The sequence below is a fragment of the Schistocerca gregaria genome, chromosome X (assembly GCF_023897955.1).
Source record: "Schistocerca gregaria isolate iqSchGreg1 chromosome X, iqSchGreg1.2, whole genome shotgun sequence".
In the NCBI taxonomy this organism is placed as follows: domain Eukaryota; kingdom Metazoa; phylum Arthropoda; class Insecta; order Orthoptera; family Acrididae; genus Schistocerca; species Schistocerca gregaria.
Genome location: NC_064931.1, coordinates 776,034,724 through 776,058,148, shown reverse-complemented (window position 1 = coordinate 776,058,148; position 23,425 = coordinate 776,034,724). Strand labels below are relative to the sequence as shown.

The following is a 23,425-nucleotide window of genomic DNA, read 5'->3' as shown; positions in this document are numbered from 1 at the left end:
CTACTACTGCAGTGGATTATTGCTCTGAGGAACCCTGACAGTAATGCCACCATGTTGAATAATGCTTTTCTTGCAGCCACAGGACGTTGTGTTATGACTCGAACTGTGCACAGTAGGCTGCATGATGCCCAACTTCACTCCTGACATCCATGGTGTGGTCCATCTTTGCAACCACAACACCGTGTGGTACAGATGGGTCAACAACATGCCGAATGAATTGCTGAGGATTGGCATCACGTTCTCTTCACCGATGAGAGTCTCATATGCCTGTGACCAGAAAATCGTAGGAGACGTGTTTGGTGGCAACACGATTAGGCTGAACCCCTTAGGCACACTGTCCAGTGAGTGCAACAAGGTGGAGGTTCCCTGTTGTTTTGGGGTGGCATTATGTCAGGCTGACGTACGCCGCTGGTGGTCATGAAAAGCGCCGTAACGGCTGTACGATACGTGAATGCCATCCTCCGACTGATAGTGCAACCACATCGGCAGCGTATTGGCTAGGCATTCATCTTCATGGACAACAGTTCACACCCCCATCATGCTCATCTTGTGAATGACTTCCTTCAGGATAACGACATTCTTGACTAGAGTGGCCAGCACATTCTCCAGACATGAACCCTGTGGAACATGCCTGGGATAGATTGAAAAGGGCTGTTTTATGGACAACGTGACCCACCAATCATTTGTAGGGATCTACGCCTTTGAGGAGTGGGACTATCTGGACCAACAGTGCCTTGATGAACTTGTGGATAGTATGCCACGACGAATGCAGGCTTCCATCAATGCAAGAGGACGTACTACTGGGTATTAGAAGTACCAGTGTATACAGCAATCTGGACCACCACCTCTGAAGGTCTCGCTGTATGGTGGTAAAGCATGCAAAGTGAGGTTTTCATGAGCAATAAATAAGGTGGAAATGATGATTTTGTTGATCTCTATTCCAATTTTCTATACAGGCTCCAGAACTCTCGAAACCAAGCGAATGCAAAACTTTTTTTTAATGTATGTATATCATTTTCAGTGCTACTTCTCTGAAATCTTAGAAGTTGATGCCTTACCCTGAGGAATAAAGTCCTTTTTAGCTTAGCCTTTGTGAATGAAATTTTTCAACATGTTGACCTTACATGGTTCCACATTACACTTGTTCATCACTGTAGTAAATGTAAGGTGCTGCACTTTCCTGCAAATTATTCTTCATAAAAATACCATTCTTGCATCTTCAGTATGGCTCTACTTCATAAGTAATTTCCTCCCATAATTCGTTTTATTGTGAAGCCCATGTTCTTTGACATTCATAACATTGTTCACCAACTTCCATTAGAATTCATGAATTCTTTCATATGCAGAACAAATTTTTCTGCACTCAGAAATTTGGCTTTACAATACACATTACAACATCTAAAGTTGCCTACCTTTTTCTTAAGGATTATGTCACTTTCGTGGCAGTGCAGATTAGTGTTACTAGTCCTACGACCCAGCTTGATAGTGGGAATGACCTGCACTTTTTTCCTGTTCCAAGTGAGCTTCTGTTGCTCCAGAATCTACGATAAACTGCTGGTAGAAGGAGAACAAGTTCTTCTGCATAATCTTTGTAGAATCATATAGGTATCTCATCTGGTTCTGGTTCCTTTTCACTAGTAAGCAATTGCAGTTGTTTTTCTATTCTACTATCGGTTATCACAATATCAGCCATTTTGTCATTGGTACAATGATCGAAAAGAGGGATTGTGTTACTGTCTTCTGTGGAAAACAATTTCAGGAGACCAAATTCTGTATTTCGTCCTACTCTGTGTTATCTTCTGTTTTGGTGCGAGTATGGTCACTGGGTGAATTAATAGAGAATTTTGAACTGCTTACTGACAATGTAAGACCAAAACAAGATTGGTTGGCAAAACTTTAATTTCAAAGTCATGTGAATGCCTCTCCCATTGCTCACTGTATGCCCATTTTCACTATGTTCAGCTTTTGTTTGTCAGGTATTTTTTGACTTCTCTTCAATCTGGGATGAAGCTCTCTTAGTATTCTAATGCAGCTATTAAACCACAGTGTCTCTCTCCCATCCCTTAAGATATTGCTTGGAACATACTTGTTTAAGGTATATTGAACAATGTTTTGTGTTTTGGATTTTTTGCCATTTATGCTTCACATCTTCAACCTCAGCACTGAATGTTTGATGCTGCCCAAGATACACTGCAATTTGCATCCTGTCACTCTTTCTAAGCAAAAATATTTTTGGGGTGTTCACTAACCCAACAAAACCCCATGTGCATCTCGCATATACTTTGCTACACTTGTAGCTGCTTCCTGCATGTAGTGCATGTGTGATCTATTAAGGGAAACCCTACAATTCTGCATGTGATAGCAGAGGTCAAGGGATTTGCATCCTATACCATCACAGAGTAGTCTGAGCCCCTGGTTTAGACTTTGCGCTTTGCTCCAAACCAAAGGATGCTGATCGACACTGGGTATGCTCCAAACCAAAGGACGCTGATCGACGCTGGGTACGATGCTGCAAATGATTACCATAGCCTGCACCCCATGGGCATCTGCCGAAAGTAACCGAGGATGGCCGCAAAACCCAAGCAACAGACGTCATTGGTGCTGATATGTGCCACTATTTGCAAGTGGTTGCACCCAGTACGCCCGATAGCCACCAACGGGCCTCTTCTGTGTCATGGACAAGATTCCCTCTGCCACACTGAGGGGTTGAATTACGTGACTAATGGTGGAGCTCCCAATGGCTAGCAAACCTGCCCTCTTCACTTGTCTGGACTGAGCAGGAAAATTGGCCACTGGCCCAAAGGGAGAGGCATCCAGTACTGGCTCAAAAGGATTGTCAACTCTGTATAACACCTCATACTTGTTGCTAAGCCGTAAGGAACTAGTCGTGTGGACCATTCCCTTTTTCGCCTTCTGCCCAGTGACACATGAACCCACCACTGACTGCCATTCGCTGACTAGTAAAGACAAACAAGCAGATGTTGCACATCAGAAAACGCAACAACATCCTGGTCACCAAATAAATTCAGCAGCACCAATCATGTCAAATGTCTCATCACCAGCATCCTGATGCTGCCACTACCTCGAGTAGTAGCCAGAAGCCTTTCGACAGTGGCTAACATAGCGTCCAGCTGTTTAAGGACAGCAGCCAGTTCCCTTTGTGGCCGCTCACAACAAGCACGGTCCCTGCCTTAAAAACTGAATAGAATCTCAAAAGCACTGAGGTGTAACTGAAGATGGAATAAAGGCCAAATATAGGTGAGAGAATAAACAACCACTAAAATCTACTTTGCAGAGTTATCAGTACAGCCTAAGATCAAAAGATCTGCTCGGCCTTAAAACAGGAATAAATTTCTCTACTGAAAATGGATGTATCAACAGTTAGTTTTTATTAGCACTTCAGCTTACACGAAAGCTATTGCAGGAAATAAACAAGCTAACTCTCAAGCACTGACTTATTAAACAGAGTCATGTGACATGGCTCCTCAGATGACGAATTGCCTCACACGGATATGCACTAAGATTTATACAGAAAAGCTTAAGGGCAAATTAGTAACACTAGTCCACACAGTAAAATACCCAAGTACAATTTGCTTCATTGTGGTAATGTGTGAGAAACGGAAATTAATCTAAATTACTGTGTGTCAGACAACAAGCGTCCTTTCTGTTCCATGGCAGCAGCTGCACTGACCATTGTATGCAACGGTCACGAAATTTAAAGAGGGTCATGCGAGACTGCTCTTTGGCCAGTAGATCACCTCTCACAGATATACACCAAGATTTACACAAAAGAACTTAAGAGCAAACTAGTAACACTAGTTTACACAGCAAAATACACACATACAGTTCATTTCCGTGCAGAAATAAGTGAGTAACAGAAACTAAACTCAATTACTGTGTGTGAGATAACTGGTGCAGTTACAGATGTCATTTCCATTATGTGGCGGTGTTTCACAAGTTTGATTTTGTAACTTTTTTGGTGTTTCCTTCTCATTCATCCACAATTAACCCTGTGCAAACAATATAACTGTCAGTATATATGCACTAAAGAGAAATTCATTACTAAATATTTAACACACACTTAGCAATCTATGGGACAAACCAGAAGAGTGGAATGCTTTTGCCCCCACCGCCTGCCTTCTACACTACTATTGACTGAGCATTATCATCCTCTCTTGCAATCTGATGTACCTAAACGGTGATACTAAAGAAGTATGTAGTGTGCAAGTGCGAGTGCGTGTGTGTGTGTGTGTGTGTGTGTGTGTGTGTGTGTGAGAGAGAGAGAGAGAGAGAGAGAGAGAGAGAGAGAGAGAGAGAGAGAGAGATAGAGAGATAGAGAGATAGAGAGATAGAGAGATAGAGAGATATGAGTGATGAATGAAAATTCTTTGCCTGGACACTCATTCTCCAGTTATCACCTTCAACTCCACCAGCAAAATGTGGATTCAGATGCAGATTGCAATGAGAATGTAAATTAAATGTGTGTTACTATGAATTATGTTAGAAATTCTTTTCTTAAATGCTATTGAAGTGATCATGTTACCTAAATTAGTTGGCAAATAATGACAAAAATTCTTTTTTTCAGAATCAACAAGATCAAGGTCTTGTATTCAAAAATTTTATTGAAGGAAACATTAATTTCCCTCCAACATACAAGTATGATCTATTCTCAGATGACTATGACACAAGTGAAAAATGCAGAGCACCTGCATGGACAGATAGGGTACTGTGGAAGCGGCGGAAGCAGATACCTGACATGGGTATGACTGCTTTTTCATTCATGTGTTTACATTGTGCGCTAGTGAGATTAAATCATGAAATGTGGAAGTAATTTTTGTTCTTAGTTGAAGTAATTTTAGTTCTTAGTTCATATTAATGAATACCATAGTTGTTGTATATCTTATTTACAGGTAAAAACTTTTTAAGCATTAGTTTACTGACCTTTCTTCCATATTAATGGAACATTTTAATTTTTGCTTTGATCTTACATAGCTTGCTATTTTTTAAAGTTCAGTGTTTAGTTATGGGAAATATTAGAGATGTCTAATCCAGAACAGCTAGCTAGTGAAACTTATAAAAATGTTTTTTTCATTTGATCAAAATGTCTGTAATTGAAGCAAAAGTTGGTAAATCGACGCAAGAAAAAAAGAGGAACTATAAATAATTTTTGTTACTTGACTGTATGGTGGTTATGGGCTTTTCACATCATTTTAATTCATAGACCATTATGAAACCATTTAAGAGACTCATGGCACAGAAAACTTTGTGGTAACTTATGTTGAGACATAAGATCATCGGACAAAAATTAGTCAACCCTAGAGAAACCTTTTCAAGCATCATTTAATAGTGTGTAATTATACCCATGCACTCGATAATGTGTTGTTAGGAAGATAGTCCACAAGGCTATACAGGTGTGTCACATCCAGGTTAAGCCACTCACTGATGATTTGATTATGCAGTTCCACCAAATTGCAGGGGTGCTGATGTCAGCATTTTCCTGCCATTCCAACATATCCCACAAATTTAATATGGAGTTCAAGTCAAATGATTATGCAGGCCATGTGATATGTAATAGAGTGAAGGAGTGTTCTAAAAGCTGGTCACATATTCTTCCAGCCCATGAACTTTGCTGTTGTCATCTTTATGTGTCTGTGTGAGCAATGGCCTTTTGCAAAGTGACTGACTCCAAATGTTCATTGCATGCAGTTCCCATCACAATGTTATTTCCCCAACAGATTGGGATGGACCTACTTTCACTGCCTGCAACAATTCCTGTTGGGTTTGGAAACAATTTTTATTCACAAGCCTTAAAACATGTCTCTGGCCCCTCTCAATCAGGATCTTTTTCCGGTCGCAATTCTGACATTGTGTTCTGTGGTCCTCCCACATGTTATACCGCTGCTTGTAGAAGCTTTGAACAGTCAGCCATGAAACACCAACAGAATCCAGCAATGGTGGGTTGGTATGGGGCACCCTCTGCTGCACATCTTCATTGCAGGGAATTTTTGTTAGTACTCTATCACTGTTCATTAGGTCTTATTATTAAAAAGGAGGTAACACAATAATTCTTGTTTCATGGTAAACAGTCAGTGGTAGATCTTAGATATCACAAAGATAATGTTCCCGCATGCATAAACGGCTGAAAATGGCAATCCCAGGTGTTTGACAAATGGACATCACATTACCTCCACAGAACCATACAGGGCTGTCAGTGGTCTACTGTGGACCAGATCATCACCTATTTGACCTATTCGAATATGGTTCTTCAGGAGCCCATTTCCACTAGGGCTGTACAGAGACAAATGCAACAGATGTCTGACTTGTGTCCCTTTGTTCAACACAGAGTTAAATGCTCAGCATGAACCCACAAACACTATGGAACGGTTGCAACGTGTAACATGGTCCAGTGAATCTTGTTTGTTGGTTTAGCTATTAAGGCAACTGACACCATGGCTGTTGTGAATGGCGCAAGAAGCTGTGGAGACTGTATGTCAGTAAGGTAGTGTCCAGCTTTAGTTATCAAAGACTGGTGCACGTTAGGTGGACATTCTTGCATGTCTTTCTGACGTTAGAGTACTTCGTTGGAGATGCATGTTTCAACAGGACTGTGTGACATGTCACTACTTTTTGGTTGCCCCCAAGTGAATATGTGACTGTGACTATGGCTAGGCCTCCCATATCACTTGATCTTAACCCATTTGATCATTTATGGTATACTGTTGATAGCCATCTATGTTCAGTATGCCTAGCACCAACTACCTGAGAAAATTGTAGGTAGCAGTGCAAGGTGTGTGAATCAGTATCTCTCTAGAATGATTTGACCACCTTGTGGTGCCCATGCTGCAGCATGTTACTTTAGTTTGAGGATTCACAATGACTTTATCACACAATTTGTACTAATCACTGACTTAATGTAATCACGAGGTTGCTTCTGTGATTTAACTACTGACGTAACATTGGTTCTGCAAATTTTAGACAAACATAGATTATATGGTGTATGTCTTCACACTGTATCAAACACGATTCTGTTGAATATTGTTTTAGATCTCTGAAAGTTTTACTGTTTTTATTTTTACAGACTTACCAAGTGATTGGAATCCAGGGAGGCTTGTGCATTATGGACGTGCTGAGCTGAAACAAAGTGACCATAGACCAGTTATTGCAGTAATCGACATTGATGTGGGCCACGTAGATGAAGAGCGCCGAAGCCAAATATTCATGGAAGTTATTCAGGATATTGGGCCTCCAGATGCAACAGTGGTAATTCAGGTATAGATGATGTAGATGTTACTTCAATTAATGAGCTTTTGGGAAAGAATTAGCATAAGAAGCATGCTGAAAGTAATTGATAATATATGATCTCACATGTAGTTGGTACAATTGACTATGTTGAACAGCATATTATGTGTAACATGTGTCCTGCCCATCACTGTCATAAAATAAAGAATACGAGCATAGTTATATTGTGCCTTGGTGTTCACAGTTACTGTGTAATGTATCATACTGCTGTGTGAATCTATGTGATTCATAGCTGGATGTGGTACGTGTGCTCCAGGATCAGAAAGCAATAGCTGATTAATTGATCAGGAAATGGAAGAAAGTCAATTATTACTTACTGAAAATCAAAATCAATAAAATAACCTAAAACATAATAAAAGCTTGTGAATATTATTTGGAGCCAATGTAGGTATGAGGGCCAGGAAATAAGATTGCGTGAGGAATGGAAAAAGAGAGGCAAACTTCCATGGAATCATTCTGTGCCCACTCGTCATTTGCACTGAATGTTTTTCGTTTGCTCATGTTTGTCACAGTTTTCATCTACCACTGCAGACTGTATTAATTTCATAGTATTGATCTTTCCTAAGTAGTCACTGTCCTTTCTTATTTACTATCTGCATCATTTATTAAAGCCCTTCTGCTATCAGCCACTTCATTACACTGAATCATTTATAGCACAAAACACAGATACCTTTATTTCCTTACTTCTTATATGCAGAAGATTATTTGTTTTTTATGGAAGCTGCATGTTCTACATTTTTTACACATCTACTATATTTGGTAATAATATATCATAATGTCCAAGTACTTAATTCACAGGCAGTTGATTCTGAAGCTACAGGAGAAGATCTCTTTGATGATAATTTCATGATGGCACTTCTACAAGAACTGAGTCAAATTGGAGAAGTAATTCTTGTCAGATTTGTTGAAGACACAATGTGGGTCACATTTCATGATGGGCAATGTGCTCTGGTGGCAGCCAGCAAGTCTCACACACAGGTATGTCGTCGTTATCACTTATTTACTTAGACGTAGTATATTACCCTCTAGAGTTGTTGAAAAGAAATGATGCATTTATGGAGATCAGAGTTGTCAACGAGAATGCAAACTTATCACTAAAATCAATCAATTATACTGAGCTCACATGAGAGTGCACATGGAACTAAATTGCCTGGTTCAAAAGATTACTTACATACATAGGACATTCTTATAAGTTACAGAATTCCATAAATAAGTGTCTGAACCTTCCAGAAATCACAAATGTTAATTGATAAATAAATTCAGAGTGTGGTAATAACTGATGACCTACTCGTTGTCAGCCAGTGGCTATAATATCTACGTCACGATGAACAAGGCACAGCATGTAGCATCGCTCCTCCTCCTTGGAAAACAGTGCTCTGAATCCTTGTGTTCTGGTCATGTTCTCAGGTCCCATCATAACCCCCAGCTCAGTAATCACAACATATTTAGAGGATCTTAAACATGGCTGTGAAACAACAAATGTGTAAACCTGAAGAGGTTGAAAAATCAGCCAACCAGTTGCAAATAAAGGTTTATTAACCCTTGACCTAGGTTTCGATATTTGTAAAAATATCTTCTTCAGAAGGAGGCCCACTGAAGAAGATATTTTTACAAATATTGAAACCTAGGTCAAGAGCTAATAAACCTTTATTTGCAACTGGTTGGCTGATTTTTCAACCTCTTCATATTTGAAGGATATGGCTAAATATTTGTGTGAACAAAAATTATAAATGTTACTGATATCTGTTTCACTCACAGCAATATATGCACTGCTCTTAGGTCCCAACCTAACCACAACCACACCCACAACCTTGTAATTCTAGGGGGGGGGGGGGGGGGGGGGGGGGATCAAATATTTGTGACCATAGCGAAAAAGAGAATGATTTAAATTTCAGAGCTAGAAATTCATTGTCTTGGTCCTCACCTCTCATTGGTTACTTGAAATTATCATCCCTTGTCATTCTCTGAACAATAGAAAAACACCGTCACGGCTGGCAATGTCCCATATCTTCACTTTAGCCAAAAATAGCGGTACCACAAATGACTAATTTAGATAGTAAGCAAAAAAGAAAGTGATGATAAAATGTAGTGTAAATCATTTCTTTTTTTATTTTATTTCTTCTTCTATTATAAGAATGTAGATAATCAATACACAATATAAGTTTATTATAGATATAATAATAACTTTTTTACACATATACTTTATGTTAATAAAATGGTTAGTAAGTTTGATTGGTCAGAATATGTTAGAAATAAATTTTTTTGTACCATCTTAAAAAGGGGTCATATTTTATTCAGGATCAAATATTCTTGGATAAATATGGTATTTTGTTTGTGATTACTTTGAAAAAGAAAATCTTATACACTGAATTACTATTTTAAGTATAGCCATCACAGTTGCCATTGATAACATAGCATCCCGATCTTTTAACATTAATATATATTACAACCTCTTTTTTTTTTATAAAGAGACAAGACAATAGTTTACTCAAGCATACATGGAAATATAATCTGTAATACTGATCTGTTACATGTGTCTTAGTACAGTGAAAATAAAGATACGAAAATGTAGATAGGAAAGGTTTTCAGAGCCATTGAGCCCTAGCAGTCTTCTTGAAGTTACTGTTAATCACTGGACCCAAAAACCTGGCATAGCTGTGGCTTACCCATTAACACAGCAGTGGTGGTGCAGAAACTAAATAAGGCAGTCCAATGCTGCAGAAGCATGTATTCTGCACCTTCATCTGCTGGTTATGAAGATTAGTCAGTAGAGTGATGAACTGTCATGATGTACACAGTATGTGTGTAAGTGAAAAAGAAAAGACTGAAGGTAGGTGGCTTGTCCTGGCATCTGTTTGATTAACTAATTCCGTTGATTAAGTCTTTACTTAGTATTCTATAAATTCAGTAGCAACCTCTGCTAATGGCAGAAGTAATAGATTATTGTATAATTATGTTTCTTGGAGAAACATGACTAAAATAAATTATTTAAACACCACATTTTCCTGCCTATGCCCAAGTGCCTCATTTTTGGAGTCCATTTTCTCGCAGGGGTGTTTCTTATGTTAAATGTGGCACAGCTTCACCTCAGCTGAAGTATTTTACTCAACAAGATTATTCCAAAACCCAATTTGTGGAACACTTAGAGTTCCTCATTGTGCCCCATTCTCTGACACTTTGTCAAAAGTCGCAATGTGTGAATGAATTGATAAATACACTTGGACAAAGCTATTTCTTCACCTGGTGTTGTAAATATCTTTTATAATCTATTACTTGATGATTGTTGAAATAATTGTTGTAAATGAAGGTCTTGCAACATAGCCACAATTCAGTCTGAAACAAACATATTAAGAGCTGCCCTGTATGGAACTGTAAATATGAATTGTTTTATAGTGCTAAAGCTGTCATCAACCCAAAGGTTAGTTTGAAACCACAATGAATTACCAAGCACAGTCCTGTTAGAGGTTGTATGCCATTGCGACCCTCGGAAATTTGAATAGATTTACTACACCAATTTTAGGGGAACCTACAGTTTGATGTGGTTTGTGAACCACAATGTGTAACTCAGCATTTTTTCAAGTTAACAAACATTGAGAGATGTGAAAGAAAAGTGACAGACAAAAATTCTATCACTAACTGGGGATTGAACTCAGTACCTTTGGATCCATACTCTGGCACTTCTGCAGTGAACCACATTTTTTGTATTAAACTGAAGAATAAATTATTTCATGTTCCTTAATTGGTGTACCTTCCTTTCTGCTGCATGTATGATGCAAAATAACCTGAATGTGGAATGAATGTGCAGTGTGACATGTGAATGCTGTATGTTTCATTTTTTTTTTATGCCGACGACACCTCCTTTATAAGCTGGGGCTCTACAAAACAGCTAGCAGTGCAAAATAATATGAAGAACCCTAGCCTCATCACAGAATATATGACTAAAAATAAATTGGCATTAAATAAGGAAAAGACAATTCTAATGGAGTTTGTACTAAATTACAAATCAAGACAAGTGGATACTGAGCCAGAGTTATCAATTGAAACAATTGATAAACATAAATTCCTATGTATTTTACTTGATGAACATCGTACATGGAAGGAACACATCAGCTACATGTGTAAAAAAATCTCGTGTAATACCTACCTGCTAAAATGCCTTTCTAGCATAATAGCATCACTAGTCTTAAGACAAATCTATTTTGGTGTTATACACTCCCACCTACAATACAGTATTGAGATTTGGGGCAGGACACTAACGGTATACATGGATAGGGCTTTTAGAGCCCAGAAGAGAGCAATTAGGATAATAGCAAATATTAGTAAACGCCAATCCTGCAGAGAATACTTCATTAAGTATAATATACTAACAGTGTATTCATTATATGTTCTAAGGACTACACTGTTTGTAAAAGAAAATTTGGAACACAGTATAATAAATAGTGATATCCATAGTTATAATACAAGGAAGAAAGATGATTACCACATAAAATTCAGAAATAAAAAAGCAACCAATCATAATCCATTTTCTGCTGGAAGATTTTTTTACAACAGACTGCCAAATACCATAAAAAAGTTAAAAGGAAACATATTTAAAATAAAGTTAAAGCAGCTGTTAATTGCTAAATATTTGTACTCCATCAAGGAATTTTACTTAGCATTGTGAGTGTTTACCGCATTAATTGGCCTTAAATTTAATGCTTACCGTAGTCGCCATAAATTACTGTCAATCTTTCACCCAGTAAACATAGGGGAGTGGAATACATTGTTTTATATCTCTCTCTTCATGTTGTATGAAACTAGGATCTATCTTAATGTGGTTCCCTAGTCCAAATTGTTATGGTCCCCACTTCAAGCCCTCAGTGTATGTTATTGGGCACGTAAAATTTGCTGTACACAAACTATCAGATAAAGTACCATTTTAGAATTTCCATTGCTTCGACATTATGATAAAAAAGACAACATTTCCCACCTGGACTATTATTAAATATACTGGATTTAATAACAGTCCAGGTGGAAAATATCATTTCTAAAGTTCTGTAGGATTGTGGATACAAATAAACAGAAATTTATGACGAAAGATTAAAAAATCTTTACACTGTGTTTAGATTTCCATCAGATCATTTCACTGTAATTGTAATTTTCTTTGATAGAAGTACTGGCAAGAGTGCTTTACAAAACCTGGAAATAAATACATCTTTCCTTTGTATTACCATTTTCCCATTCTTTTTTTTCTGAGATTGAAAGTGTTTCTCTGTGCTTTCCATTTTTACATTTGCCTTCTTCCCACCAACTACCAGATACCTTCTTTGTAACCCTTGTATTTTCATCTTCTGTATGTATTTGTTCTCAATTCCATTCAACTATTTTTTGCTTCCATCTGTGTATCACTTGCATTTGTATGAAGCTTTCCTCTAGAAATTATCATCAAGTCTGTTGTACATGTGGTGCTTGTTTTATCAGAGTCTTAAATTTCGCAGTACCTGTTGTAAGAAAGTCACTGATGTAAATATTGTATGCACACCATTTCCAGGCAAAAAACAGTTTCTTCAAAAGCAACACATTGTATGTGCATTTGATGAGTAATATTATTGTGATAACCATGGAATGTACAGCTTCGTTTATACGCGCTGTGCATATTTGTTTGAATGATTAAAACTAAATTACATGTATTTCTCATCATTAAGTCCATTGTTACAGGCAGCTCTTTTTTCATTTAATTTTTGTATTACACATGAATAGCAAGCCTTCTTTTAATGGAAGGTAATTCTCTCTTCTTCCAGATTTGTGGTCATGCATTGAATATTTCCTTAAAAACTCCAAATTGGCAAGATCAGGCCCTGAAGGAAATAGAGCTCTGCAGCAATAACACAATACCTTTATGCGATCACATCGAACCTTTACCTGAGCTATCAAGTGATGTATCATCCACAACTGATCAAGAGTGTAAGTGATAATCCATTAAGAATAATCTGAAAGTAAGAAGATAATGTCAACTTACCCTCACATATAAAACTGTAAACCAAGTGTACTTACTTTAGTACAAATGTAAAAAGTGATATTAAGTTGAAATACATAATAATACACATTTGTGAAACTGAAATACAGATTTTCTTATAGGTACAGACAAAGCAGATTATGTGTATAGTGTGGACAGATCATACAGTCCAAGTCCTGGTGAAGAGTCTGATGCGCTGCTAAAGGCACCTCCCCGACCAGCCCCTCCTGGTGGACCACCTCTGCCGAGTGTGTCACCTGGAGCATCACCATATCAACACAGAAAACAAGTTCCTAAGGTTTGTTTTTGTACAGATATTACTCAAATCCATAATCAATTAAGATTAAAGTTTTAAAGTTTCCTTTGACTAATATAATATGGGGCACATTCATTTCACTAGCTGTAAATACTGTTTTAAGCTGTGGCTAAGCCACATACCTGCAGTACCTTTTTTTCCAGGATGCTAGTCCTGCAAAGTATGCAGGAGAGCTTTTGTGATGTTTGGAAGGTAGATGAGGTACTGGGAAGTAAACCTGTGAGAACAGTTCATGAGTTGTGCTTGAATCACTTAGTCGGTAGATCACTTGCTCAGAAAAGGCAAAAGTCCCAGGTTCGAGTCACAGTCAGGCATACATATGTGTCATCTCCCTGTTCCACAAGCTAGCACGCTGCGTGTTAAGCTGTATTAGCAAGTGACATTATTCTGAACACACTGAATCAAAGAAATTAGTCATTCTGTTTGTTATGAAAGAATATATAAATAAAAGAAAAATTACTATGACTGTAGTCTTCATGTCTGTAGGATGCATGTTGCACAATTAAATCTGGTACCCCTTCCCAATACTCTTTGTGCAGTTTGGCCTCATTATTAAGGATAATTCTTGTGGTAGTGAGAGGATTATGATGAAAGTGATCAACAAGTAAATGAAGTTGTTATTTTTACAATCCATCCATTGTTAACCAGGATTGTATCTGCAAAGACTGCCAAAGTTAACTTGACCTCAGTCCAGATAAGGCATTCCAAATTTTAGTGAAGAATATTGTATTGCTCACAAGACGATTTCCTATTATTTCTAACAGAATGTTCCTTCAGTTTACCACTCATTCAGAAAAGTTTTGTTTCCATTGTTTCTAAAAGTGATACACATGAGAATTACAAGCAATCTACATCAGTGTGAGTTCGACATTTTTGATAATGAAATGAGGGAACAAGTGCAAAATATAATCCATGATGTGTTCTTACACCAGAAACTTAAAATAAACAACCAATGTCATCGAAGTGCAACCGTAAACACAAAACTGAAGAAAACTTTTCTGAACAAGTGGTAAATTTATCAAAAACAGTCCTTTCCACAAAGGAAATCAAAGTGTTAGTAAAATGTGTCAAATAGGCTCCTCATCTTAATCCTTCCACCAAGCAGTTTGATGTATTAAAAGTTGATATAGAATACAGAATAAATAATGACATTGCAGCCAAACACATAGTAAGGCGTGAAATACAAAAATGGCTCAAGTGTAACACTACTACAACTCAATCTAGTGACTACAGCACACTGAATAACCTAAAGAAGAAAATCACGCAAAACAAAACAATTATTACAAGTACAAATAAAAGTAATACCTTGGTCCTCCTGGACAAAAGTAAATATGTTGAAAAAGTGAAACTACTACTCACACCCAATACCTACTGTGTTCTTAACAAAGACCCCCACAAAAACTTTTAATGATGAAATTAAAAACTTAACCAAGTCCTGCAAAAGTATAATACACGATTATGAAGCTAAATATTTGATCAACATGAATCCAACAGCTCGTAAACTGTGTGGACTCCTTAAACTACACAAAAAAGACCATCCTCTAAGACCACTTGTTCCAACCTACACTGCATCAAACTATAAAATTTCCAATGAATTACATTCCTGTATCAAAACAAAATTCAAATCTAATTTTGGAATTGTGAACTCAGTGGACCTTGTCAACAAAATTAAAGACCTTCCAATACTAAGTATTGCAAAACTAGTATCCTTTGACATAAGCAGCTTATTTACAAACATACCTACACAAGAATGCCTTGGTATTCTGACAGAACTATTATACAAAGCAGGTGTCAACCCAGTACTAGTAGAAGACATAAATTTTTCCACCCAAACATGTCTGAAACAAAATTATTTCCAATTTGAAGCTACCCTTTATAAACAGCTAGAAGGATTGGCAATGGGTCCCCTCTCAGTCCCCTCTTAGCTGAAATATTCATGGACAATTTCAAAAACAGTTCCTAGAAAATGAACCCCTTCAGTAATAATATTAAATAGTGATACAAAGATGTAGATGATGTACTGTGTATGTGGACAGGTACCAACAGACAACTGAACACATTCCTAGAACGTCTAAATTCACAACACAAAAACATACAATTCACCGTGGAGCTAGGTGAAAAATCCATTAACTTTTTAGACCTTAACATAGAGATCACCACAAATACATATACTTTCAAATTGTACAGAAAACCCGCAACAACATACACAGTAATACCCTCATGTTCACAACACCCAATAACACACAAACATGCAGCCTTCCATTCCATGGTGCATCGCCTCACATCCATACCAGAGCCAAAACAAAATTTCCAAACAGAAGTAGGCACCATTAAATATATTGCATATAACAATGGCTGTAACGCTGAATTAGTTGACAAGAAACAAAGAAGAAAAATCTTGCTCTACATTTATGCCCCCTCTGCAATAACAACCACACCAAACACCAACTGCTGCACTATTCCATATCTAAGTAAGCTATCAGACAAACTAGCCTAGGCAAAAGAGTGAAATTCCAAAACTATAAAACATCATTTTATGTAAGAGGCACTACAGCTAATCTCCTATTCACCAGCAAGGACAAAACAGATAAACTAAGCAACAGTGGGATCTACAAAATAACCTGCACTGACTGCAATAAACTGTACATTGGTCAAACGGGCCAGGCCATGTCAACAAGGCTGACTGAACAGGAATGCAGCTGGAGATTAAGTAAATCAGACTCCACCTTTGCTGAACATGTGCTCAAAGGAGGACACAAATATCTAATATATGAAGTGCTATGACTAGTTCATTCAGTTTTTGAACATCAATTGTTTTGTGTGTGTGTGTGTGTGTGTGTGTGTGTGTGTGTGTGTGTGTGTGTGAGAGAGAGAGAGAGAGAGAGAGAGAGAGAGAGAGAGAGAGAGAGAGGGAGAGGGGGGGGGGGGTGGAGGGAAGAGGGCCAGTCGTGTGTGTGTGTGTGTGTGTGTGTGTGTGTGTGTGTGTGTGTGTGTGTGTGTGTGTTTACTTTAAGTTTTTCTCCTTTATGCTGTATTTTATTACATGCAGTGTATTTAGTATCCAGTGTTGTTGACTTATTCTGGAACATGCTTCCTGATATTCTTCAAAAACCCGTGTTGTTATTTCTGTAAACATCCCCCAGGCATGGCGAAGCCATGTCTCCGCAATATTCTTTCTTCCAGGAGTGCTAGTTCTGCATGATTCGCAGGAGAGCTTCTGTGAAGTTTGGAAGGTAGGCAGCGAGGTACTGGTGGAATTAAAGCTGTGAGTACGGGCTGTGAGTGGTGCTTGAGTAGCTCAGATGGTAGAGCACTTGCCCGTGAAAGGTAAAGGCCCCGAGTTCGAGTCTCGGTCGGCACACACTTTTAATCTGCCAGGAAGTTTCAAGTTATGTGCTATTTATGATTTCCATAGCTACTAGTTTCATGGATAAAATGATTCACTGGGGTACATTTTTGAATATGTCTTGGAGAGGGTGAGAGTGTTCTTGAATAAATTGTACATGGTTCCGTTTAGAAAATTTAACCTCTACCCCATATCTCCTACATCTGTGGTGATACATAAAACACATACCCTCAGCAAGAATTACCCAATGAGGATAAAAGCATTGGTGGAAACAATTTTTCATTTAATGCATAAGAAAAAAGTTATTTTGGGTGAGCAATATAAATGGGACACAGTGTATAGTGGGAATGAGCAAATACAGAAGTTCTGAGGATTGGCATAGTTTTTACAGTTCAGAAGAATGTTTCTTCTTGACTCCATCATTTTTTTTCTCCTCCAAATATTAAATGTAAACTGCATTCACTACTGTTCAAGTTAGCTTCTCGTGAATGATACAACAATTCACCCATATGATTGTCTCTCTATGAAAAATTTGTCAGTGTTATATTGCATCAGAAGGGGCTAGCAACTATTTAGTCACATTGTCTTGCATCTCATGTGGAAAGGCTTTTTCATTGTAACATTCGTTATAAGGGGGAGCACACTGGACATGTCAGTGACGTTCGCTTACTGGAATTGTTGTCAGGTGAAACCAAAGAAGGGCACAGTGATTCTATAAAACTTTGCCACCATTGGGTACCTGCAGACATTTCTGATGCATTACATCATAATTAGGATTCATATCTGTAGAAATTTTAGTTTGTGTAAATTTTTTAGATTCAAATATGTGTTTCTATGGTAGAATTCTAATTGACATTAAAGTAGAGGTTCCACTGTGGAAAAATCAAGCTGATGAGATTTCAATAATAATATTACCATTTGGTAGGGAGCTGCAAGTGCCATCTAATGTCCTCTTCTACATGGACAAATCTTTGCATACTTCCCAACAGTGGATCTCCTCTCCCCGCCCCCACCCCCCATCCCCCTGGTCTCTCTCTCTCTCTCTCTCTCTCTCTCTCTCTCTCTCTCTCTCTCTCTCACACACACACACACACACACACACACACACACCACCACCACCACCTCCTTTCTTTCTAGTTGTACACTTTTTTGTCTAGATATTCTACGTAATATATTGTTTCCTAAAAATGATTATCTGTTTGTAAATCAAATACTGTACAGAAAGTGTTTCCATTCTTCATTGGTCTATGTAGAGTCAGCTAGATGGTTAGATATAATTTTGTACCAATGCTCACAGGAAAACAGTCATGACTACTCAGTACACAATTTTGAAGTGTTTGAGATAAGTTAAATCAGTATTTGTTGGCTATCAAGTATTGTAAACTAGTGTTGTAGGAGACTGAATCACAACATATTTACATAACACCCCACAGGATAACAAAAATGGCAGACCCAAGTAAGGAGGCACTGTGCGCATGGTCAAAATGGTACTAGCTTATTCAGGAGGAAAGAGGTTGAATTTTGTCTCTCAGTTCTGATTTATTTTTCATGTGACATCCTGAAATAACTTCAAGTAAATTCTGTGATGAGAGTTCTTTCAGCAAGGCTGTAGTTAATTACTTATCCCCTTTATTGTAGTGCTGAATTAATACCTATCGTGTTCTCACCAATTGAGGTGGTGCTGTGGACTCTATTCAGAAGAAGCAATGCTCAAAACCCCATCTTAACATCTTGATTTATGTTTTTCATTGTTTCCCTAAATTGATTATGTGAATGGTGGCATGGTTGCTTTGAAAAGAGAATGATTGATTTCCTCCCTCATTATTGCCGTGTTGGAGATTATGTTCATCTCTAATGACTTTGCTGTCAGCACAGTGTTTGAGCAAAAACTTGCTTCTCTCCTTTCTTCCACCACTTTTAATTTTGCAGATGTAAAACTTTATCCAAATACAAATAAATCAAAAAATTATTCAATTTCCTTCATGTGTGACTTTCAAGGGACTGGACTATAGAATATGCCAAAATGAGGAGTATGTTTGTTATTGGAAAAAAAAACATTACCTTTTTTGATGGCCTATAATCCATTTCCTTCCTATGAAATGTGTTTAGTTGTAACTTAATTGCCTCTATTAGTCTAGAAACTTCCTGTTTAGTGGTTGTTTTATGACTAAAAGTACCTTTAGCTTTTTACATACTGTCTAAATGCTGGCTCAATGTGTTAGAAGTAATTTGGCATTATTTATATTTTGAGTATCATGATGATTCAAACACTGTTCTTACAGGCAGGGTGATCAGTGTTCCTTCAAAACCCTTACCTGTGCAACAGAAAATTCCTACCACCCCTCCAGAGACAGTCTACAACCAACAGGAAGACAGCAATGCAATATATGAGGAGATTCAGGATGACTACTGCCCAGCAAGACCAAGTGGGCCCCCTCCACCTCCACCACGATTAGACTCATCAGGTAGTAATGCACAAGAGATGGAGCCACCACCTCTGCCACAGCGGCAGCTACCACCGCCACCTATCCCTGACAGAGCGCAACCACCACCAGTACCAGCAAGAGCTGGTGTTCCTCCTCCAATTCCTGCAAGGGTAGGAACTGCCAACTCCACTCCACCTGTCACCCCACGTCGAACCATTTCATGAAAAAGCTACTACTACTGCTACTACTTTCTTGTAAGAGAAATTATTCGTGTTTATGGTACCTGGAATTGTGCAGTTTGCACATGAGCTTTGGAGTATGCTGTTTAGCAGAAAAATTGTACCAATTATCAGATGTATTTCTTTTAGAGTTACAAAAGTGTCACTGAGCTGAGACATTACTTTATGCTATAAAGAAATGGCCTGCAGCACAGTTTCCTAGAACCATTGTGAGGCTGAATGCATATGAAGAATTTATTATCATAAGTAGCCTACTATTTATGTGCGGAAAGTTTATGAACACAATGAAGCGTTAATTTTTAAAAATACTTAGAAATCGAGCAAAAATGTATGTACTCTGTGCGTAATATATTTATGAATAGTTGTTTGTAGTAACTGAGTAACTATTTATTACTGAAAATCTGATAGTTATGTACTGTTGGTAATTTCATGTTCCACGAACAATATATTGTAATGTGTTGATGTAGTTTGTACAGTGAAATATTAATTTATCAGAGTCTAGTTCGTAATGTATTTGTACTATCATGACAGAAAACCTTAGACAGTATTCACAGTATTTTTCATTTTTAAAAGACATTTTCCTATTTTAAGGAAATTGTTTTTTGGTGGATAAATGACAATATCTCAATGTCAATATGCAAATTTCAGTGACCTTAAAAAGTTGGCACCATTTCTTTGCAGAAATATAAGACTGAAGTTGGTCTCCTTTGCCATTCAAACATTCCACTTATTTTTAGATAAAAATGTTCCTTTTTTTTCTTTATTGTTTGTTTCGTTTTTTACTTCATTTACTCCCAGTAATGTGTTTTTTTTATGAAGAAAATACTCATTGTGTTTCTTTTCTAGTTATAGCTTTACTTGATAGTTAAATTACACAGATTGTGCCAGTGAACTGTGATCCTTAAAATGTTATAAATAGAGGTTTTATATGTTAGGCATATTTCAAAGCATTTGAACAGATGTGATCTGTTGCTTTGAGCTTGTTATTCTTGTTTGTATACCCTGACGTTTCCTGTCCCTCCCACTCATATTTATTGCAATAATGATGAGAGCTTGATGACATGATTATGTTTTAGTAACTGTGTTTCAGTATTAGTAATGAAACCTGAATGTGAAATAGTTGTGTGTTGGAAAACACAATACTGTTAGTAAAAATATATTGTTTTGTTAGTCAGTTTGTGACTTGTTATTACATTCCCCATGCCAAGTAAACACACTAATGTGACATGTTTTGGTTGTGTCTGAACAGCTCTTATGTGTAAGTATCTTCTAAATGGTAATCAAATGAAGACTTCTAGACCCAGTACACAATAATAGTTTTTGGCAAGTACACCATGTGTATGTAACGTTATTTGATTCAGAACTGTGAAATACTGAGGTAAGAGCTTACTTGCAGATTGTTTGCTTGTAATTTTCTATGTTGAGCTAATTATGCCATCTAACTTCATATGTAAGTTACATGTATCCATAGTGAAAACATTGAGAAGGTTATTAGGGCTGAGCAGTGAATTGTGTACAGATATTTACAATTCTTAATGTTTACACTAAGTGCTTGTTTAAACTACTAAAGCATGGGCACATCTATTAAGTTTGTTAAATCTTTACAGTGACATTTTGTGCCATTGAGTTGACTGTACTGTTTGAGCAACAGTTCCGAAATGTGTCGACACCTTCTGCATGTTTGTTAAAACCCCTTCTGTACTGCAAAGATTTGTAACTTTGCATCAGTGGTGAAACAGTGTTTCATAGTTTTTTAATTAGGTGTACAACCTTGTTTCCACCATTTTGTTAATGAATTTTGTGGCTTTATTGTGAAAAACTTAAAATAAATTTATGGTTGAAAGTATTGGCCATCGCTGGTGACTACTCTCTCCCTTATTTCGTGCAGCATATGTATTCCATGGTGGAAGAATTGGGCATCTTTTAAGGAAATCCATGAATTGATCCAATTTTGCACTTGTACACATGACTGGAAGTGCTGGTCAGCCGGGCCATGTGCAATGGATCGAAAAAGGTGGTAGTTAGACAGATTATGTCTGCAGAATACAGTGGGTGGGTTCGGACTTCCCATTTCAACATTTCCAATTATTTCAGTGCTAGTTTAAAATGCATCAGTTGCTTCTGATAGCAATCCCTGTGATTGTTTCTGTCAGTGTCAGTAGCTTCAGAAACCTCCTCTCTTCCACCACCATGCCAGTCTTCGCTATCCAAATCACCATTCTTGAAGCCATTCTCTGCACATCCTTTCACTAAAAGGTGCCTCACCATAGGGCTTACCCATTATCTTCTGAACCTCAGCCACAGATTTCTTCATGTTAGAGCAAAAATATAAAAACTTCCCACAAAGGACGAGAACTGGACTCATAAGTTGACGTTTGTGATTGTTAATAACTTCATGATGAAAACACAAATTGTCTAATATTGTGATGGCATTTTGTTGACCTACCACCTGCACCACCACTTGCCACTACTGCCATGTATCACAAAACAGCGGAAGCAAAGTTGTAGAGCTAATACCTGTTTCAGTATAATTTTTCAGTATTTTGGTAATTCTCCCATGTCTTACATTTCTCTCATTATATCCCTTTAATAATTGCATTAGCATGTAGTGTGTGTTGTTACAGCCTTTCGACCAAATAGCATTTGATACTGAAACAGTGTTGGTACAACTGTAATGGACTGAGACTGAAATTTTAGTAGGAACATGCAATATGTAGTGCTGCATTTCATAGGGAGCAATGTATTATGCAGATGAGTACAGAGGACCTCAATTGCATATACGATTGTTGTATAATAATGATTATCATGATAGTGGGATGGTCACCTGGTGATCCAGTGGCAGCATATGCATTCACAGAATTTTCGCACAGTTATTTGTACAGCCAACTTTGATTTTTCTCTCTGCCAACAATGTACTAGCAGTACACTATTCACTTTTGGTTTTGGTGTATACACTCTGGGACAACTGGGAAATCTTGAAAAACGTGGTAATTTTTTCATCCAGGAAAAATGTGGGAAAAACCAGGGCATTTTTTTTTACAACACTAGGAATTTTTCGTTGTTTTCGTTTTCACTTAATTTTTTGTAATTTTGACTGGTAAGAACTGATACTGTAACAGAGAATTTACTTCAGTATGCTACTGCAGAATAACACTGCAGCAATAAAATATAAATGAGAGAATAACACCAAAATAAAACTTCAGTTGCAAAGAAAATCCTCCATTTACAGAAAAAAAAAAAAAAAATCACACAGCACACACAAGCATCTGCTGGTGGCAAAATGTGTCAAAGGCTTTAGAACAAAGATTACGTTTCTGACAGGTCATGGGAAAATACTGTGAATGGTGATTTGAGACGCATCAGTTCCAGAGTAAATTTCTTTTTACACAAGGTGAATTATGTTGCCTGTGGAAATGTGTGATGGACTTCTTAAAGCATAGAGAACTCGAATCTCATTCAAAATATAAAACTTTGTGGACCAGCCATTTAGAAACATTCTAGTTCCACAAGATCAGTCTTTATGCCATTATAAAAATTTTACTGACTCATTTGTGTTTGATAAACCTTAAAGGGTAATGCAGTAATGCACGATAAAAAAGCTCACGCTTCGAGGTTAGTTTTCCGTATGTATTTTAGTTCCTTCCTAGATTATAAATCATACAATGATGGCAAAAAGTATAATTATCCCTCAGAAAAAGTGTGAGGCTAGTTCTTGAGCAATTTCACACACAACTGGCTTTTCTACAGAAAAGTTGACGTGCTCCGAAGAACATTTATTCAGCCGAGTAACCCACGAAATGTTTG

At 37.5% G+C, this 23,425-nt stretch overlaps 1 protein-coding gene across 1 annotated transcript in view; it reads left to right on the top strand.

Annotated features, from left to right (window-relative positions):
• Nucleotides 1-20,720, top strand: part of LOC126298312 (synaptojanin-1-like) — a 34,431-nt gene extending 13,711 nt beyond the window's left edge. The window contains exons 5-11 of the mRNA XM_049989609.1: nucleotides 4,586-4,760; nucleotides 7,079-7,269; nucleotides 8,098-8,277; nucleotides 13,080-13,242; nucleotides 13,417-13,592; nucleotides 14,686-14,935; nucleotides 19,239-20,720. Coding sequence (XP_049845566.1) covers nucleotides 4,586-4,760; nucleotides 7,079-7,269; nucleotides 8,098-8,277; nucleotides 13,080-13,242; nucleotides 13,417-13,592; nucleotides 14,686-14,935; nucleotides 19,239-19,606 — 1,503 coding nt within the window. The 3' untranslated portion in view covers nucleotides 19,607-20,720. The remainder of the gene's footprint in view (nucleotides 1-4,585; nucleotides 4,761-7,078; nucleotides 7,270-8,097; nucleotides 8,278-13,079; nucleotides 13,243-13,416; nucleotides 13,593-14,685; nucleotides 14,936-19,238) is intronic.
• The last annotated feature ends 2,705 nt before the right edge of the window (nucleotides 20,721-23,425 follow it).